This window comes from Gekko japonicus, unplaced genomic scaffold, assembly GCF_001447785.1.
Source record: "Gekko japonicus isolate JY-2015 unplaced genomic scaffold, Gekko_japonicus_V1.1 scaffold62, whole genome shotgun sequence".
NCBI lineage: Eukaryota > Metazoa > Chordata > Lepidosauria > Squamata > Gekkonidae > Gekko > Gekko japonicus.
The window spans coordinates 895,186-915,725 of record NW_015166419.1 but is presented as its reverse complement, the minus strand read 5'-3'; the positions used below and the strand labels follow the sequence as shown (position 1 = coordinate 915,725).

At 46.2% G+C, this 20,540-nt stretch overlaps 1 protein-coding gene across 1 annotated transcript in view; it reads right to left on the bottom strand.

Moving 5' to 3' along the window:
* The window catches only part of MAN1C1 (mannosidase, alpha, class 1C, member 1), a 224,417-nt gene extending 209,191 nt beyond the window's left edge, over window positions 1-15,226 (bottom strand). The window contains exon 1 of the mRNA XM_015411629.1: window positions 14,209-15,226. Within this exon, the coding sequence (XP_015267115.1) occupies window positions 14,209-14,757 (549 nt within the window). The 5' untranslated portion in view covers window positions 14,758-15,226. The remainder of the gene's footprint in view (window positions 1-14,208) is intronic.
* Between the last annotated feature and the right edge of the window lie 5,314 nt (window positions 15,227-20,540).

Here is a 20,540-nt window from a genome sequence, read left to right as displayed (position 1 = left end):
CGCTCTTCCACTGAGCCACAGATCCTCCCCATTTATCACTAAATGGAATGATATAATCAGTTGGAGACCAGTAGCCCTCATATAGAGGAGAGGATGGCAAACTGTTGGATCTAAGTCCACCAACTGACATAGGTGCACACAGAATTGCAGGAAGCCTGGTGGACAAAACAGCAGAGGTGAAAGGATCTTGATCACCAGAGACTTTGTCAGTAGGAGATGCCAAGGATGGAACTTGGCCTCTTGTACATGGACAAAAGGTATGCAGAACCCTGAGACATCACGTTAAGGGAAGGCGGGAAGGAAACGTGACTCAGGGATCCGACAACAAGCCTGTTATTGCCTCCAGAATATTGTCTGACTGGACAGCAGAATTCACAGCCTCTGCGAGGAGGTCATTTACTTTAATGCTTTGTTTTGTTCTGTTTTTCGCTTATTTATTTGTTCATATTATCTCCTAGCATGAACTAGGGTAGGGTAACATGAGTGATCTGAATTAAAGGGACAGATTTATCCTGCAGATCACCAGCATAGGCCGTGAGCCACAGTGCATTAAGATACGTTCAAACAGAATAGCATAAAGGTCATAGTGACCTGTTGATTTATAAACTAATGTGAAAGTGCAGTATAGAAAGAAAAAGAAACAAACTGCAACCCAACTGGGTTTATTTTAGATCATTAATACTCTGCACCGGTTAAATAAAGAGTTAAGTGGTATTTGACCTGTAGGCCAACAGGAACAATATGGATGACCCATGGAATCAAGAATCCAATTCTTGATTGTAGCAGAGGATGCAACAAGAGCCATTAATTATAGTTTGCCCATTGGACCTTTGTCTATTAGGGCAGCTGTTATGAGCAGGGGGGGGGGAATGCCCTCTTTTTAAAAGAGTAGTAAGGAATCAAAGAGTCTTATAACAGTAGCTGATGTAGATTTTCCTGGCTGTATGCCCGTGGTCTTGACATTGTAGGACCTGATGTTTCGCCAGCAGCTGTGACTGCCATTCTCAGAGGTATAACACAGAAAGATGGAGTACTCTCTCTGTCAAAGTGAGAAGAAAAATGGTATGCAAGTAATTTATATCTACTCAGGAAGGTGGGGCAGGGCTGAGTGTGAATGGTGTCACATAAGAGTGACTTGTGTGGGCTAAGGAATCCCCCAATTCATTGACGGTTCCAAGGGATACCATGGAACCGAGAGGAGTGGCAAACTACCTTGGCTTGCCTCCCAATACCTACTTGCCGATTAATTCTGAGTTCCCCATGAAAATGGAAACAGTAAGCCTTGCCTGTGCTGAAAATAACATCTGCATTGAAAAGCCCTGTAGGGTTAAATATCAGTGCTGAGAGACTACAGCAGGGCTGCTGTGTCAGCCTTTAAAACTAGATTTTAGGAATAGAAGAAGAAGAAGAAGAAGAGATTGGATTTATACCCCGCCCTTCACTGGGAGTCTCAGAGCGGCTTACAAACTCCTTTCCCTTCCCCTCCCCACAACAGACACCCTGTGAGGTGGGTGGGGCTGAGAGAACTCTGACACAAACTGCTCTTTTTCAAGGACAGCTGTGCCAGAGCTTGTGACTGACCCAAGGTCACATCAGCAGGTGCAAGTGGAGGAGTGGGGAATCAAACCCGGTTCTCCCAGATTAGAATCCACACACTTAACCACTACACCAAACTGGCTTGGAGCGGAGCTCAGCAGAGAACTGGTTCTGACCTTGGAATCCAGGCAGTCCCAATACAGCGAGTGGTCAAAAACCACAGTAGGACTTAAGCATAAGTAGTCTGCTGTCTAGGACATGGCTAACAACATGAAGGGGAAACTCCATCCACGTCAGCCATTCAAAACTACAGAAGCTGAAGAGGTCCAAACAACCCCAAGTAAAGGGCACAATAGCATTCTGACCCTTCCACAAAGGGGCATACAGAATTACAAGGCTATGTGAACCCATGCCTCCACAGATTCCACCGTGGACCTGAGGACAGCCAGAGAAAAGTTCCTTAGTTAGGCACAGCAAAGGTTTAAAACGGGCCTTCATGAGGCCACACTTCCAGGCTTCTGGTCAGAAGTGACTGAAAGGCAGAGAGGGGGAAAGTCTCCTTAAGGCAGGCTACGCCTCTACCAGGCCACGCCTCCAAGCTGCTTCACTGGAAGTCATGGGAGTGGCCAGATAATCTTTAAGGCAGGCAGTCTCTGCCAGGCCACGCCTCCCAGCTTCTTCATTGGAAGCGAAGGAAGGGGCCTTCATTCAAGCAGCCTCTGCCAGGCCACACCTCCCAGCCTGTTCTTCTCTCTCGGCAGCGAGAGAAGTGAGGGGGGAGGGAAGGGCTTCTAGGTCGACGTTGAAGGCCTAGAAGCCAGAGACCCCTCAGGGAATGACTAGGTTGGCTGCTTCGACGTCGAGGGGGTTGTGACTTCAAGGCACACATCCCAAGCCCATGAAAAGAGCCAGTTATTCTGAGGCTCTGTCTACAACACCCCAGCACGGAGGGGGGGAATCCGCCTCCATTCAGGCCAATGCTCCCTCTAAGCTGTGTAGTCTTGTGAGCAAGAATTCTACCTTGTGAGCTACTGGCATTAAAGTTGTGAGCGAGCAATTTGGCTACTGCGTAAATTAGTTTGCTCTGGAGCCACCCTTCCTGAGCTAAGACAAAAACGTGTGAGCCAGAGGCTAAAAAATTGTGAGCTAGCTCACACTAACTCAGCTTAGAGGGAACACTGATTCAGACTGCTTTTTTTTTCCACCACACCTCAGCAGAGGGGGAATAGGCCTCCATCTGGCTGCTGGGCACACAGGCAAGGTCCTAAGAGGGCCATTTCAGCCCGGCTCTTTGTCCACACACCTCAGCAGGCCATCAGGCTAGGCGACCTCCGAAGAGGGCCATCCGACCTCCAAAGAGGGCCATCGCAGCCTGGCTCTTTGTTCACCCCTCCTCACCAGGGAGGGGGAAGCCTTCAGAGAGAGCTCTTCTGAGTCCATGCCTCCAGGGGAAACTGGTGACAGCAAGAGCAGGCCGCACTGCTATGTGAACCCCTAGGCAGCCAAGGCACAGAGAATGGCTGTTTATCAGCACCGTTTTTAGTCATAATGATACAGTGGAAATCCACAAAAAAAATTCTTCTTTAGACGTATTTCATTGTTCACTTGAATAAAAACTGTTGAGAGGAGGGAAAAAAATCTCCTCAGCCTCAAAACTGAGGTGAGGAAAAAACACAGAGAACAGCAGTGGAGATGATCTCTCCATGGCGGCAAAAAGAGAACTGAGGGGGTAGCGCCCCTCTTCCTGGTCATGTCAGCTTTTCGGTGGGAAAGCGCCAGAGGGAGGAGGGGCGCTCCTAGTCTATTAGAAAGCTTGGAAATCTTTTCCGTGGCTGGCCTGCGACTGCGCAGTTCCCATGTGGGACTGCACAGAAGCCATGACAATGAACCCTTTTTATATCATCCCTCTGAAACTGCAGAGGTAGGGGTTGACATCTAGCACACAAGAATGCCCTCCTGTGACTGGGTATCTCCAATCGGATGAGGTAAGCAGCAGGAGAAACTACATATCTAGAAATGTCTGTGTCCTCTCTAGGTATTTCTGCAGCTCAATATCCCTCTGCTTCAAAGTATGTTTTGCCTGCTCATACCCCATTACCAAGACAGAGCAAAGGGAAGAACCCAAACTCTCCGTGTTTTTGACTACCTTTAGTCATATAGACTGTCATCAAGAAACAAGGGAGTTACGCCCTGAGGTTTCAAATTTAACTTTAACCAGAGATTGAAGGAAGCAAGGCACACCCTGGCCTCAACTCTTACCATTGCGAACCAGAAGGGTTAAGCTGACCATGTAAATTATAAAAGTACAAAATTTATTAGGGTGTACACATATTAAAATATATTTGGGTTAAAATTTTTTTTCAAGTATCAGACTAATAAAAGCATATCAAATATTAATACACATGATGGGTCAACACTTTCCAACTGAAGACCAAATGCGTTTAGGCCTCACAGGACCTTCCTCAGTGGTCAGTATTACAACATAGTATAGACACACATTCAAACATATGTATACAAGATCTTTAGTACACTTATATAAAGACCAGATGTTGTATCCTTATATGTTCGTAATTGTGTTACTGGTATTAATGATGGGCCATAGGTATAGCCATATCCATTGCAGTTATTCTGGTAAATGAGATTTCATAAGTCTGAATCTGACACACATTCAGACTTATGAAATCTCATTTACCAGCTGAAGATGGTAAAAGGCCGACTTAGCCGTGGCTGCCACCTGGGCCTCCATAGTTAATGAGGAGTCCAGGAGCACTCCCAAACTCCTAACCTCCGGCACTGGCACCAAAGGCACCCCATCGAAGGTAGGGAGAGGGAGCCCCAGCCCCGAACCACACCGACTCAGGCCCAGGACCTCCGTCTTTGCTGGGTTTAGCTTCAGCCAGCTCAGTTGGAGCCAACCAGCCACGGCTTACAACGCCCGGTGCAGATCTTCTGGGCTGGAGTCTGACTGGTCGCCCAACATCAGATAGAGCTGGATGTCATCTGCATATTGATGACACCCAAGCCCATACCTCCGAGCAATCTGAGCAAGGGGGCGCATGTAGATGTTAAACAACATCAGGGAAAGCACTGCCCCTTGAGGAACCCCACATTCAAAAGGATGTCTCCGGGACTGCTGTTCCCCTATCACCACCCTTTGTCCCCAACCTTGGAGAAAAGAGGCAAGCCACTGAAGGGCAAGCCCCTGAATCCCCACGTCAGCGAGGCGTGGGTCAGCAACTGGTGGTCAACCATACTGAACGCAGCCGACAGATCTAACAACAACAGTGCCGCCACACCGCCCCGATCCAGATGCCTTCTGAGGTCGTCAGTTAGAGTGAGCAGTACTGTCTCTGTCCCATGCCCCGGGCGGAAGCCAGACTGGAAAGGATGTAGGGCGGAAGTGTCATCCAGAAAGCCCTGCAGCTGTAACACCACCGCCCTCTCAATAAGTTTGCCCAAAGGTATTGCAGAATCAAATAATGATCTATAGTAGCTCTTCCCCCCATAAAACTGGCTTGTTCTTCTGCTATTTGACCTTCCTGCTCTAACCAACTTTTAAGTCTTTCTGAAAGATGACTAGCATAAAGTTTGCTGATAATATTAAGCAAACTAATTGGCCTATAGTTTGCAGGATTCTCCCTCCATCCCCTCTTAAAAAATGGAACTATGATTGCCAGGCCCCGGTCTTTAGGAATATGACCAGAAGAATCGCTTCTTGGCCTTCTGGCCAAGATCAAGTGTAGTATAGCACCCCACAAATGGATCCTGTTCACCAGCCTATGGGAAGGTGAAAAGAGGCGGTCAAGTGGACTTTCCTGGAAAGAGAGTTCCACAGAAGGAGCACCATAACCAGGAAAGCCCCAAATCTTTTCAAGAGCCCATCATACTTTAGACAGGGAGTGTGGGAGGGACAGTATTTAAAAGAAACCCTCTTTGAAGAATTTCAGTGCACAGGAAAGAAGATATAGAGAAAGGGGTTCCTTTAAGGCTGGAAAAGGGTGACAGAGACTGTTTAATTACTTTGGCACAACCACAGTTGAAACTCACATAAAGCTCAAGGGCCAGAGATGTTCAAAAATAGTCAACCACCCCTGGCAAGATCAAGGATTCCCAACTCATATTGTAAAAGAAGGGAACCTTTAACAATCTCAGTCATCTTTGATGGATGAAGTGCAATTATTGTGTCATATCACACCTGGAATTCTTTGTACTTTAAGTTTAATGTTCTTGGGAGGAAGGTGGCATGGTATAGCACAATCTCATCAGATCTCAGAAGCTAAGCCCTTGCTGCAGTCGCCATAAGTTAGTTGTGATGGTGGCATTTACATATTTTCCAAGTTCTTCTCCGAACAACCACCTGGGCTATCAAGCTCTGAATCTCAAATAACCAGTCCATCTTCCTAACATCAAGAGAGTATGAATTAGATATGGCTCACAATAAACATAGGTTCGCCATTCATTTTACCCCAAAGAGAGCACCAGCCAATCCAACTCCTTGATGACCCTGTGTGTCCACTTCACAGCTTCTAACCGTAGATGTAAAGCCAGTGTAAGTCTATCAAAAAGGATGTGTCAATCAGTCCTTATTCCTCAGTCAAGGAAAGAATATTCTGGACTTATCACTCCCCCTCACTATATACCAGCAATTATATTCCACTACAAGGACTGTTTTGACATTTTAAAAAGCTATGCCAACTCATTGTGTAAGAACTTCTGAAGAAACTGCTGGATAAGCAACTCACACAGAAGTTCAACCAGTCATCCCACCAACCTTCAGCATCTTGCCAATTCCCTGAAGTTGCATAACATGCAATAAATGAAAAAGCGCCATTTAACCTAAACATTGACACAGACCTTCGCTGTTTCCTCCTCTCTTCTGTAAACTTTTCACTAACCTTTGACACATTTCCCTTTTCTCCTCTTTACATTTGTTGAAAGCCAAACTATCTTTTTGAAACTATACTCTCTTCCTGTTTTCCACGGATAACTCCTTAGACTTCTGATTCAGCAGCTTGAAAAGACAGGGGGAAAGTATATTTAATGTGCACTTTATGATACCTTAAAGACTTAACTATGTGATTTTAACATCAACAGCGCATGTATTTAGGCAGAACTTGAATATGGGTTCATTTGGCTCTGAGTCAAGAATTCAAATTAAAAACTTGGCTCTGTGTTAAGAATTCAAGATCTTTCCCCCCCTGCTGCGCATGTACCCCACTGATGTATGCATAGCATCCAAGGAGGCTCTGCTCCATGTATCCCAGCCTTTTGAAGTAAGACTAACAAATCTGAGGAATACTGACCTGAATTTAGAATTTAGACCTGTATGTTTAGAATGGCTCTCCAAACTTACATGCACATTAATTTTAGGAACATGGCAGAAGCTCTTCTATTTCAATGGGGACAAATTGTGTTAATCCACCGTGACTCTCCACCAGAAAGCCAGACTATAAATGAAGTAAATAAATACACAAATTGCTGGCTTGTTTTTTTTAATCAGCATTGAAATTGTTTGATATTTCATTATTTCAAACTGAAACTTACATTCTTTTTTTGTATTTCTGAAAGAATGGTTTGATCTAGAACACCTGAACATAACCACTGAAAAATAATTTTAAAATATCACAGTTGTATAGGTTGATCTGCCACACATGCTTGGATACAACAGATCTATTAAAGCAAAGTGCTACTGAGATAAAAATTGTATTACAGGTGTCATGCTAGTCCCAATTCAGATGACACATAGCTTCTGTTAAAACATGCTTCTCTCCTACTTATACTCCCATCCCAATAAAATGTATCTGTATCAAACTGATAATATGAAACAGACTGAAATAACAACTTCCCCCAAAACATGTCTTCTAAATGCTGCCCAAATAGTTGCATGGCGGTGGATGGGAAAATGGTTTGTGATCATGGGCTTCTATCTAGGTAATTTCTTGGCCCCAAGTTTAGCTGAACCCAAGAGGCATTGGGGGGAAGACATAAAATAAACAGACTTCCACTTGCAACAGACTTTCTTACTATCTAGCTAACTTTTGCTCTATTCCCATGATCCATTCAAAACCTGTGTATTTTCTCTTTTCTGCATTAGATACTGGAATGCTCTCCCAGATACTGGGATGCTCTCCCTTATAAATTCAGGATTAAGTTGATTTTAAATTCTGGAATCATCTGCAGAGGGAAGCGATGCTGGCTTTTCCAGCAGGAGATAAGAATGATTTTATCCCACTTTGCAACATACTACTTCTCCAGAACCATTTCCACTTCAGTAAAACACTGAAGCAGAAAAGAGCTTATGTGCATGAAAACGCACCTCCCAGTTGCAGCTTTTCCATACATACAAAATTAATCCACAAGAAAACTAAATGGAACTATACCCTTTTAAACCCATTGATTTCAATGGACTTAGAAGGGCACAACTCTGTTTAGGATTGCACTGTAAGCCCCACTAAATAAGAGAGAAAAATCCCTTTCTCTACTATTGTTACATCAAAACTACACCATAAGGGATAGCTCAAGAAAGCCTTTGAATGCAAGGTCCTGACTCTGAGTAATGGCAAAAGCAAAAAGGTGCTTCTTTTAACTCCCCTAAATATGCTTAAGTGTTTTTTGTTTGTTTTTTGCAATCTTGATTAAGCTGCTCTGAATATCTGGGACAAAGTATCATGTTGGACATGGCCCCATATGAAAAGTTGCTGGAACCAAATGGAAAACACAGACATGGTCACAGCTGCCAAGCTTAAGTGCAATTAACTTGAGAGATACTTCTTTTCATTCTATCCAGAGCAATGCACCCAGCTCTTCCAGCACATTGCATTCATGGGAAGCCTGCAACATAACAAGGACTAAATGGGAAACCTCACCTCCCAAAAGGCGGCATTTGAGGTGTGTGTACATGTGGGGAGAGGGGGATTCACACCCCTTCCACTGCTGAAAACAGAGCAGTAAGCAAACAGAGTCAATCTCAGCTACACCTGGGATCATAAAGCAAGCAAGCATTATATCTCATGGACTGGCAAAAGAGTTGGAATTTAATTGTTATTGTCGCTTTTTGTTTGCAAGATTTGATTTACCAGAAAAAACCCTCTCAGAATCAAAAATACTATTTTTTTTAAGTACATATTGCAAAAAGCTGGGTTCATGGTATTTGCTTCCCTCATTTATTATAATTTGTTTGTCTTACAATTTTCCTCTCTATTCAGACTAAGAGTATATGTGCAGGAACTAACTTAGGAAATTAATACTTGCTTCATTAGGTCTATGCAGGGGTCATTTTGTAGAAAAAGAGGTGCAGGACCTCATTAGCATAACTCATTAGCATAACTTATTTGCATACGCCGCACCCCGACATCACCAAATAAAGGCAACACCAACTGCTCAGGCTCCACTGGACTGTTTTGGATTGCTAGCTGTTGGGGGGGGGACATGCAGATCTGTCCTCGCAGAGGAGGGAGAGCTTGTACCTGAATAAAACTTGGTCTTAAAGGTGCCACTGGACTGTTTTGGACCGGGGGCCCCGGGGGGGGGGGCTCTGCAGCTTACCTGACTGCTTCTTGCTCTGACTGAGGGCTGCTGGGAGCAGGGGGTGGGGCTTGTTGCATGTGCCTGCCCCCTGGGCTCTTTACTGCCAGAGCTCTGCTCCTGTGCGTTCCTGCAGGAAATGACCCCTGGGTCTATGTGATTTATGAATCAGCATCTACTGAAATCCTGAGATTTGCTCTGAGCAGGCTAGCCACTGTGGCAAGAGATCCTAAATGTGACAGCAAATCCGTAGCTTTTTGGTCAAACTAGGTCACCCATCGCACTACAACACTTGTGAAGCTCCCAGACAGTTCTTTATGCACAAACTGTGGGCACTGGGCCACATTCCATCCTCAGTTACATGTGTGAAGCCCCCCCAGGAACAAGACCCATTGCTCAGAATCTCACACAGTTTCACAAAGCATTCTGCTCCCCCTTTCTCTTCAAATCCTGGATGCCTAGAGGAAGAGGCCCTGTTGGGGCTCCACAGAGTTCTTTCCCACTATATAAATGTTACCTATAGGACTAGGAATCAGGGATTGCCATAACCAGAGCGGAGTAAACATATGCTAAAATGAAGTTTTCTCCTAAGGAAACATGATGGATGGGCTTTGCGCCCCAGGCATAACTTTGTGCCAATTGCCATATTTGGTGCCAGAAAGAATTTGGTTACAGCTCAAAGACTAACAATGATGGAGAATTTTTGCCTTTCACAAAACATGCAGACAGCATCACTTGCTGAAGCTGTGTGCTCTACAGGCACTTGGCTGCGATGCTCTTTGCCTGCACTGTGCTCGCTTCCAATGGTTAATCCCCTCGTCTGGTAGGTTCTGATCCTGAAATTTGCTTGCACTTCTAATACTGGCAGCAGCATCTTATTTTAATTTTTTTTTACTTTCATACCTAGGAGGCAAGTGGAAAGAAAGGAATAAATAGGAGGGTGCAGGAAAGAGAGTCAAGTAAGTAAAAAGACAGGGGTAAAAGATTGATATCTAAAAAACAGAAAATTAGAATTGGATCTCATGGGGCGGTGGGTCATGGCTCTGTAAACTGTGGGAAGCTGATATCATAACTGATTTTCAGAAAGACAATGGACTTTGGGTAACCCTCTGGTATCTATCAATTCCTGCAATTTTAATCCAGGTTTGGTTTTATGCAGCTCTATGGATCAAATCTTCACTATTTCCCAAGGGGCATTTCCATTTCCGTTCTATTTTCTCTCAGTGTCCAACCCGACAGCTGCTTTGTTCAGTTTAATTTTATTATTATGCCCTGTTACAGCCGATTAGAATTCTTTCACATTTGATCTGTGTAAAAATGAAGGGGGGGGGGGGAACCCAGTGGAGACATGCAAGAGCCTTTGAAGGGCTGAGGGAAAGGACAGCTCCTGAAGAGGAATCCTAATTCAGTATTAAAGAGGGATGTTGGTGAAGTTATGTGGGCAGCAAAAAGAGGAATGAAGAGAACAAGAGGTACAGCACAGGTTTATTTGAAAAGCAAGCGAAATACAGGGGGAAAGGTAACCAACAATTGCTTCACCAAGCCCCCAATATGCTGCAACCATTAATCGAAGGAAGGGAAAAGGCTCCAAGGAAACGATAACAGTGTTTTTTAAAAAATGATTTCTCAAAGACCCAGTGATGGTCCCAGAAAGCCATCACTGCTTGTGGAATTCCTACAGGTCCTTTTAATGTTCTCTGATCACACAGGTTTTATAGATTTCAATACATTGGTTAAAGGAAGGAGCAAGTTCACTGTGGACAGCTAAAAGCCCTGCCTTACCCCCTTCTCTGAAAAAACTATTACTTATACACAGCGTAAGTGTGAAAGAATAAAAAGGAATAAACTAAAAGGAAGAAAGCATAAGAGAGCTGATATGACCAAGAAGAATACAAAACTGAACAGCAGCGCTGAGGGGGCTCACTGAGGAAAGATGATAAGGGCAGATGAATGAGGCAGAAATCAATACAGCATGAGAGGTGATGGGGGGGGGGGGAGAAAGGTAGATGAGCAGCACAGACACATAGGAAAGAATGAGCGTCTGTTCTCACATTGCATTTCCTTACACACAGCTTCATACTCTCGTACAATGGCTGTGTGTTCTTTAATGTGTGGGAATAGCGTCACCAGGATATATATTATCTGCTGCCTGCACCTGCTTCCTCACAGACATACCCACAACCACACACACACACAAACAAAGACACTCTTGCAATGCAAACAGTTCCTTGACAAAGTATTGTAGAGGGATACGCAATTAAGGTCTGTGTTTTGGGTCCCTATGTACTCAGCTGTGGCCCTACATCCGTGGAAATGTAATATAAGAATCTGCCATTGTGCAGCCTTAGGTGGTAAAATTGGGGTAGGGAGAGAAAATAAGGTTAATAGAAGCATGAAAAGACTGAAGGAAAAATTAAAATGAGTCATTCAAGCTGCAATCTTATGCCAATTTACCTGGGAGCAAATACCACTGAAATTAGCAAGGGCTTCCAAGTAAGCTTGAAGAAGCAAACTGGGAAGCTATGGAGAAGTCATGGAGAAAAATCCTTTGAGAACAAATGGAAGGTAAATAAGAAAATGGCTAAGTGGGAAACATCATGATGGAGGAATGCAAGTGAAAAGAAAGAAGAAAAAGAAAAAACACAGGAATACAGAGAAGGTGAGAGAGTAACTAGCAGAATAATAAGCAAGTAACTGAAGCTTGAAGGGGCTAATGGGGTGGGTGTGTAGGAAGGCATAACCTACAAAACAGCAGATGGGATGTTAAAAAAATGAAGAGGTAAAGAAAGCAGGTACAATCTTTAAAAAAACCAACAACACATAAGTTCGCAATACAGCACCAAGTAGTATACTCAAACCAGCATCCTCTGTGGAAATGTGAGAGCTGAACAAAAACAACTTTACGTCCACTACAGAAACATGCCACAAGGAGCTGCAATAATCTCCAGTGGCTTTGAAAGGGAGAGAGATGCACTTCAGAGGTTAAGGCTACAAGCAGGACACATCATACGCCTGTAACTTATACCTGGTAAAATCATAAAATAACTGTTTATACATATTTCTACATATGCTTTTAAGCAAAATTAAGACCTCTAATCCATATATGCTACTGCAAACACAGAACTAAGTTATAAATTATTATTCTAGAGTGAATTCATTCAGAATGAAAGGATGGGAAGGACATAAACAAAAATTCAAGAGTGGCAGCCCTATTACTTTGCTGCAACAAAACACGCACACAAAAAGAGTGTGAGTCCACTTTGTCAGAGACATGAAATGTAGTTATCTATACCCTGGAGAGAGAAAAAGGAAAACAAAAATAAAAACAATGGAGTGAAGAAGCAGCAAAATGTAAGAGGTACATCTAAATTTGTGACATTTCCATACAAGGCTCAATTGTATATAGCTGTTATCTACTGAGAAGTGTCAGATTATACTATTTGCATTTCATTGCCTTTCAACCTCTGCTGTTTTTTAAACTTCTTCCCTGTGCTAATATATAATCTGCCAACTGAGGCCACACTTCATGCTGCTAACAAAGCAAGCGGCAGTCCGCCACAGCTTCTGACACAACAAATGCCAGTCTTTTAAGGCGCCATAAGTCTCCTTGTTCTTTTAGCAAAAAGGATGAAGCGCTCTGCATAGAAGCCTGGTTTCAGTTTACCAAGGTTTGGCCATGGAATATGCACACCTCTTCCCTCTCCTCACAAATCAATAACTACATATATGTCAGAGAAGGGCTAAGTGTTTTTTTAGGTGAGGGAGAAGAGCTAGCCAGTCTTTACAGGGCAAGTTCCTGGCAGGCCCTACTGGGCTATTGGCAGCTGGGGAAAGGTGAGCTAAGGGCCAATGCCGCACTCAGGTTAGACCCAGCAATGAGGACTTAAGTCCTCCCACTATGCAAGCCAATTGTTTTTATTTTTAAAACAACAATAATGAACATGTCCACTTAAGATTTTTGTTAAGGGTTCTTTACTAAATGGCATGTGTTACAGTGCAATCAGATGGAGGGCTATTCAAGTCTAAAACCATTGAAATCAATGGGCTTAGACTGGAGTAACTTTGCATAGGATTGTGCTGTCAAGCTAGAGCAGATCTGGGAAGGGTAACATTGTTATTATGGTTCCAGTTTGAGCCAATCAGGCCCTGCAGCAGCAAAGGGGGCCTTCTGTGTCGCTTGTTCCAGGGCTCTTTTTAAACGTTGTGCTCTGACCCTGCTCCAGGCCCAGCATCTCTCCCCAGAGTCAGATTTTAGAGTGTAAATTCCTCAGGGCAGAGATTAGAATTCTTCAGGAGACTATCGGGAGCTACTGCACTTGTGGATACCATTAATACCACTACCAACGCTAATATGAATGACATTGCGTTATCTAACCATCCATAGACTTTGTGGAGCAGGACCTTCCCACTTCCACCTCCTTCTGCAGTCTGCTGAGAGCCCCAAAATATTGTTCTTGGAGGTCAGTGGGCCCTTAGAAACAGCCCAAGAGGGAAAGTGGAGGCTTGCAATTGGGAGGGGGGGGGAGAACAGCAGAAATCCTCTTCCGCAAGGGGAATGTCATGGGCTAGGAATATTGCTCCAGTACCACCACTAACACAAGTAACTAGCACCACCCCAACATTAATAATCACCCATAATGCCATCACTAATGTCACTGGTGGTAATACCCCACTAGGAACACCCCAATACATTGAATGCTAATGCCACCCCAATATTAATATTCAAATACCACCACAAACACAATTAAGGCAAATACTACCTCACCACTAACAGCAGTCCAATACTACTTCTAATTATACCCCAATACCATAATTAACTCTAACACCACCACCAGTAACATCTGCCAAACCTCCACAACTCAGATAACAGTAATGCTTCCAATACAGCCCCTAATGCACTAATACAACCACCCAACACAATCAACACCAATACTCCTGGTAACAATACTCCACTAAGCCCCACCCCAACACAATGAACGCTAACACTGCCGGTAATAACACCCGACTAAAGTCACCCCCACTTCGAATTAACCACTGAGGGGGATGAGCCAACGCCTGAGGAGAAGGGAGAAGGCAGAGAGGGAAAGGGCCTCGACGCGCGGCCATGAGCAGCTGCCGGGGTCGCCCGCTTCCTTCCTTCGCTCTCACCTCCTTGATCTTCAGCCTCCGGGAGCGGAGCTCGGGGTCCTCGGTGCCGCCCCTCCTCCTGCCCAGCACAGGGTGGCGGAGCCTCTGCCGGAAAGCTTGGTAGTCAAAGCGGAACGGGGCTCGGGTCTGCTGCCGGGGAGGGTCGGCGGCGGTTCCCGCGCCGGGCGGCCCCTGTGGGCGGCGTTGGTGGCGCTCTCGCTTAGACGAAGTGGCGGCGTTGGCGGCTGCCATGGCGGGCGGGAGTTTGGGGTCCCTGTGGAGCTGCGGAGGCGGGCTGAGGGCTGCATGGCGGCGGCGATGGCCGGGGTCGGAGCCCGGAGGCGGCGGCGGCGGGGGGGGAGAGCCGCGGCTCAGGTCCGGGTCTGCACCGCGGCGGGGCAAGAAGAGGCGCCTGAAGCGGGACGAGTCCGGCAAGAGGAAGAGGGCCCCGAAGCAGAGCGTGAGCAGGCCCGAGAGGAAGAGCAGGACGACGAACTTGTGCGGCAGCCGCAGACCCAGCGCCGACGGCGGCCAGCCCGGCATGCCCGGCAGCTTCCGCAGCAGCAGCATGGGAGCGCCGCAAGGCCGGCCGGATCCCAGGGGGAAGGCTCCGCCGAACGAGCCGTCGCCGCCACCACCGGACCTGGAGAGAGGATGCAGACCTGGGCGAGGCGATCTGAGCAAGCTGCACCGGATCAAAGGAAACGGGAGACAGAAGCAAATGGGCTCGAGAAAACGTCAAGATGGGGTGGCGGCTGCTTTTTTTGCAAAAAGCAAAATAACCACAAGTGTCCGGGTTCCTTAAGTGAATCCAAGCAGAGAAGGACGGGGTGTCAGATGTCCTTTTTAGAGTCGCAAAAACGTCAAGGGGCAGTTGCCAATATTGGGGGGGGGGTATTTCTTAAAAGGAAAAGTTGGGGGGGATTTGCCCCACTTGACTTACTGCCGTTTTTAGATATCCTGGGGTAAGCAGATGACACGTGTCTCTGTTGAGACTGGACAGCGGAAGCAGCAATACGGACACAGCAAGCAAACGAACCGCTCTTTTTTTTTCCCCCCCTGGTCCCCCGCGCCTCTTTGCCCGAAGTTCCAGCCCGCCGAGCAGAAGCTGGCCTGGTCGCTCCTCGGGCTGGGCACGAAGTTGAGGAGAAGTTGTTGAGCGAGATGCTCAGTGGGGAAAAGCAAGATATTCGGCCACCGCCTCTTCCTTCCTGCCTGCACACCCGTTGGCGAAGAGGAGTTTCCCTTTTCTGGCAACTGCCTCCTGGGGTCCTGAGATAACAGATGGGAGGCAGCAGCGCGGTCCAGACAGAAAGGGGCCTGGATCTTCTTTTGTGTGTGTGTGTTTGTTTTGTACCTCGTCCACGCCTTACTCCCTTCCCTTCTGCTGGTGCTAGCAGGCACAAGGGGTGATGTTTTCAGGCTGGTTCAGGGGCCGATCCGGATGGGTGATGGGTTCATGATGCAGCATTTCTGCAGGCAGAGCGGGGGGGACCGGAGCTCCACGCTCCACACGAGGTACTGATGCACGCAGCCTGGTTCGGCGTGTCCCACCACGGCGTCCTCCGCACAGCCCTCCGCCGCCAACCTCTCTCTGTCCCCCATCCACTTCAGTCCGGGCTCTCTCTTCCCGGACTTGCCATCAGCTCGCGTCTTCGGCCAGCCGCATCCTCGAGACTTCCCGGATCGGGTGTTTCTGGCAATAATCGGTCGGCTGTTTAGGGAAAAACCGGGCATTCACCTCCTCCTCCCTACTTCCCAAGAATGGGAGGATCCACACAGCCAGGAGAGGGATTGGAGGGAGCAGAGGCACGCACACACAAACTGTGACAAGGCTCTAGCGGAGAGCCCTAGTCTCACTCATCTCATCCCCAGAAATCGCCTGTGTTCAACTAGGGGTCGCGAATAAATAATCCAATGCAGATTGGTTTGTTTCTTTTGAATCGTCACATATTTAGCTTTCTTCGGCTTTACGACCACTTGGCCAATTTCATCCGGACTTTCTGGGTTCCTCCTCCTCCCCAGAAAAGAAACGATTCACAACTCCCCCCCCCCTTATTATTGAGTAGAAACGAGCTGCTTCTAAAAAAAATCCCAAAGCGCTAGAGAAGGTTTACAGCTATAATCTGGATTTCATGATTCTTCTTTAGAAGGGCACACACAAACATATTTCGGTACACTGTTTAGCTGGACGGCCAGTTCTGGGCTTCTTCCATCTTCCTCTCCGCTTCTCTGTCTGTTTCTGGTGTCTCAGGCAGTGAAATCGAAGCCTGGCTTCCGACTCTCGCTATTGTCTGGTGCACTGAAAAAGCAGAGGACGGTTTTTGGTTTTTACGCCTTGCCGCGCTGTTTCCCGCCGGTGCAGCTAAGTGCCCTTTAAATAAGGAGAAGAAAGGGCTGCTGCCAGGCAAACTCTCCAGGGGTGGCGGCCCTCTTCAGAGCATCTCTCGCTGCCCATCAAACAATTAAAGGCTTGTCACCATCTAAGTGCATCAGGCTTATCAAGCGCAATTACCACCTTCTACGAGCACGCTCTTCAGACAAGCAGCTGCTGCCCGGTTGCATCTGTCCTGGTACGCTAGCGACAACACCAACCGACCCCGCCGCAGCCCAGCGCTTACTGCGACAGCAGAGCCTCCCGTTTCAGACAGCTCCGCCTTCTCCAGCAAAGCCGCGCCCCCATGCCTGGAGACCGCGCCTCGCTCACGCGGCTATCCCCTTTAGGCCACGCCTCCTTCCTGAGGTCGATGCTCGGCAGAGAAGTACGGCGCGCGCAACCATCGTCTAGGTTAGGTGTGCGCTTCCCCCCCCCCCCTTCTGCTATTGGTCCGGTAGCTGGGGACTTATTGGCGCTCCCGTGCTGTCTCTCAAGCACGAGCCTCCCTCCTCCCGCATGTGTTTATTACAGAGCATTTTCCAATCGCGTACTACTGGTTGTCAAGCCTCTCAGTTTTGATTGGCTGGAGATGTCCGAGATCGTAGAGGGGAGAAGGCTCTGGAGGTCCCCAGGAAGGTGATGGTGCTTTGCTCGTGTAGCATTGCAGAGGGGAAGTTGCTCCGGTATCGTCTGAAGGAGTCAGACACGTGCAGCTTCTGTAAATGCTGCATCATTTTTATGCCTTACCCTCTGGCCTAACAAAAAGGTTTCTACCAAGACCAACAAAGCTTTCAAGCAAACTTTTGTTGGTCTTAAAGGTGCCACTGGACTCTAAATTTGTTCTACTGCTTCAGACCAACACGACTGACCACAATCAAGTTACTTTTATTTTATAGCAACAAAATGAGGTATTTACATTTCCTCCTTAAGGCCACATTACAGCAGTTCAGTAACCCCACAGGACAAGCAGGCAGAAAGATTAATGAAAGCATTCACAATTAATCACTTTCTGGCTAGACACCTTCAGGCTAGCAGTATCTTTCTCATCCCAGTATAAACCTTCATGGGCTAGTGCCCATTTACTCAGGTGCTATTGTAGGACAACCCTAACCCCCAGACACTTTTTGGCCATTGCCTTACTAAGTCCCTATAAGGCTGGAATGGTGGACCCCGAACTGCCCTTCTTAAGTGAACAACCTCCTGCTCTCGGGACTGGATCAAGATACCGTCCTCCACATGCAAGCCCAGGAAGGGACCCAGTGTTCTCTAATGTTCCCAGTGTTCTGAAGGCAAGGTAAAAAGTGTAATTACTGACACCACTGAGAGTTGCAATGAGTCAAATTATGCTTGTATGATATTAACTGCTTGGTACCAATTAGAGACTCTTTAATGTGTAAACAATATGTGATGTCATTTGGGGTATATGGCAGAATACAGTTTTGGAATTGCTGAGGTGCTAAGGCATTCAGGCCTGTATTCCCTGTTTTCAATGCAATTAAACAGGTATTCATCTAACTTGTTGGACTCTGACTGTGTGTTTCCAGTTCGGCACGGGAGCATGCAGGCACAGATTTCCGCATCACTATGGTTAAGACACTGAATTGCAAGCTGTGGAAGGTCAGTAGTTCAGCAGTTCGAGACCCGAGTTGCTGCATGACGGAGTGAGCTCCCGTCTCTAGTTCCAGCTCCTGCCAACCTAGCAGTTCGAAAGCAAGAAATTGCAAGTAGATAAATAGGTACCACTTTGGTGGGAAGGTAACAGCGTTCCGTGCGCCTTGGTGTTTAGTCATGCCGGCCACATGACCACGGAAACATCTTTGGACAGCGCTGGCTCTTTGGCTTTGAAACGGAGATGAGCACCGCAACCCTAGAGTCGGACTCGACTGGCTTTCGAGCAAGGGAACCTTTACCTTTTATGAAGGGGATCCTTCCTATTCTCTCTTTTTCTGTGCAAGACTTTCACATCAGGTTGATGGACTTACACTCCATATGACTAAATGCAGTGGCTTCCATGGTAATATAATTGCAGAAGGGACAGCCGCACAACAAACTAATCATGTAATTATTACCATGGATGGTATTGCATGTAACCCTATGAAGTAGAACTCCATTGTTCTTGTGGCAGAATGGGCTTGTGTCAGCTGGTGGGCCCCGCTCTGTCCACCCCTCCTTTGCCTGACCCAGCACCTGAAGGGGCAGGTTTTCTCCAATGCCTCCGGGTACTGCCGCCGCCACTGTCCCTGTCTTGGGCTCTGGTCAGGCAGGACAGTCTCCTAACCTCCCTCCGGTGTCACTAGGAACCCACCACAGGGCTTCCTGGGAATCTGTGGGGCTCCACTAGAGAGTTGGCAACTGGCCATTTCCCTCCCTTTTTTCCCCATTGGGGATTTCCTAACCCACTCCTAGCATGTCCAAGCAGCTGGGGGAACTAATGGTACAGAGGGACTTTTCGCTGTCAACAGTTAAAGGATTTATTCAAAGCTCTTAACTATCTACAGGCATATCAAACGTGAACGGAAGAAACAAACTGAAGGTGACAAAACCACTCCTCTCTCCCTTCTCTAAACTCATGCCCTATCTAGATGGTATGCAGGGCAGGCACATTACTTCATTACTTTGGAGAAAGTTGGAAAGCATGTCTCCCAAAATGACCTCTGTCTCCTGCAGACTCCAGGACAAGACAAAAAAGTTGCCGAACAAGTTCAATATACTTATGCAAAATATTAGTAATTTAATACATGTTCTTTTTTGTTTCAGTAGCTGCACATCCAGAGACCGAAGTCCCAACAAGATGAACTTGCTCGAGATTTTAGCTGTTCATTTCGACCAAAGTCTTTGTCACATCTCCTATCTCTCCTCATATATAATTGAATAGTGGGTGCCAAAGTTCTAATTCTAAAATGCACTCCATTAGTGTATGGCTGATGGCACTGCTCCTCAGCATATATCGCCACCAATCAGAAGGCACAGCCCGGGTCCCGCCCACACCACAACTGCTGCGACAGCCTGGTCTTTTGCATATGGAAGCTGATTGGACTTCAGTCCATTCCACACCTCAAACTCCCCCCCCCCCGCAAGGCAGTTGGGATTTTCAGTTGCATAACATACCTCATAGGGGAGAGGAGAATGGGTAACAATGGTTACCACTCTCCAGGTGAGGGCTACAGATAACTCAAACATACAAATGCTCTTCAGGTAGCAGAGATCAGTCCCTCTGGAGAAAACAGTGGACTCTGTCATTAAACCCTGCTGAGGTCGCCACAGGAAAGCCAGAGCACTCTCCCAGAGCCTCTTTCTAGATCCCGTTGTATTTATTTCCGCAACGGGCATTATTTCTAGTTAAAGATATAAAGTACAAATGACTAAGGGAAAACACTTCTAGAGTAACAGTAGCACCCTTTCCCAATAAAAAATCATTTACATACAGTTTGTAGTCATTCTTTCTGTTCACAAAGTCAATTCTACAATACAAAATGTTACAAATTCTGTGATTACAAAAATACACAATTTCTCATATTACATTATTTCTCATAATACAATAGTGGCTATAACACAGATAAATCAATTATTTTACTAATACAAAATTCATTTGGCTTCTTACCACAAGTGGCTGAACACAGCTCCCATCTGATATTAGAATTTTCGGATAACAAATCTTAGTCATATACACACAACTGACTATTTAAATAAGATCCAACATCACGTGGTATTTCCTTCAAGGAGGCCATCATATCATTTGAGTGACAGTGCCTCTGCTGATATTACAAATGATCTTAAACAAAGAGAGCATCAAATATATACATAATCATTAAGAAAGTTCAAGCTTAACCAAACATAAGGTACTGTGCAAAAAATTCTATTTACCTAAAAAACAGGATAATTCCATAGCTGCATTAAGACCAGTGGGCTGCTCTGTCCCCAATCTAAAAGTCCACCACGCTTCTCGTTGTAACAATATTTTTCTCAAATCCATGAT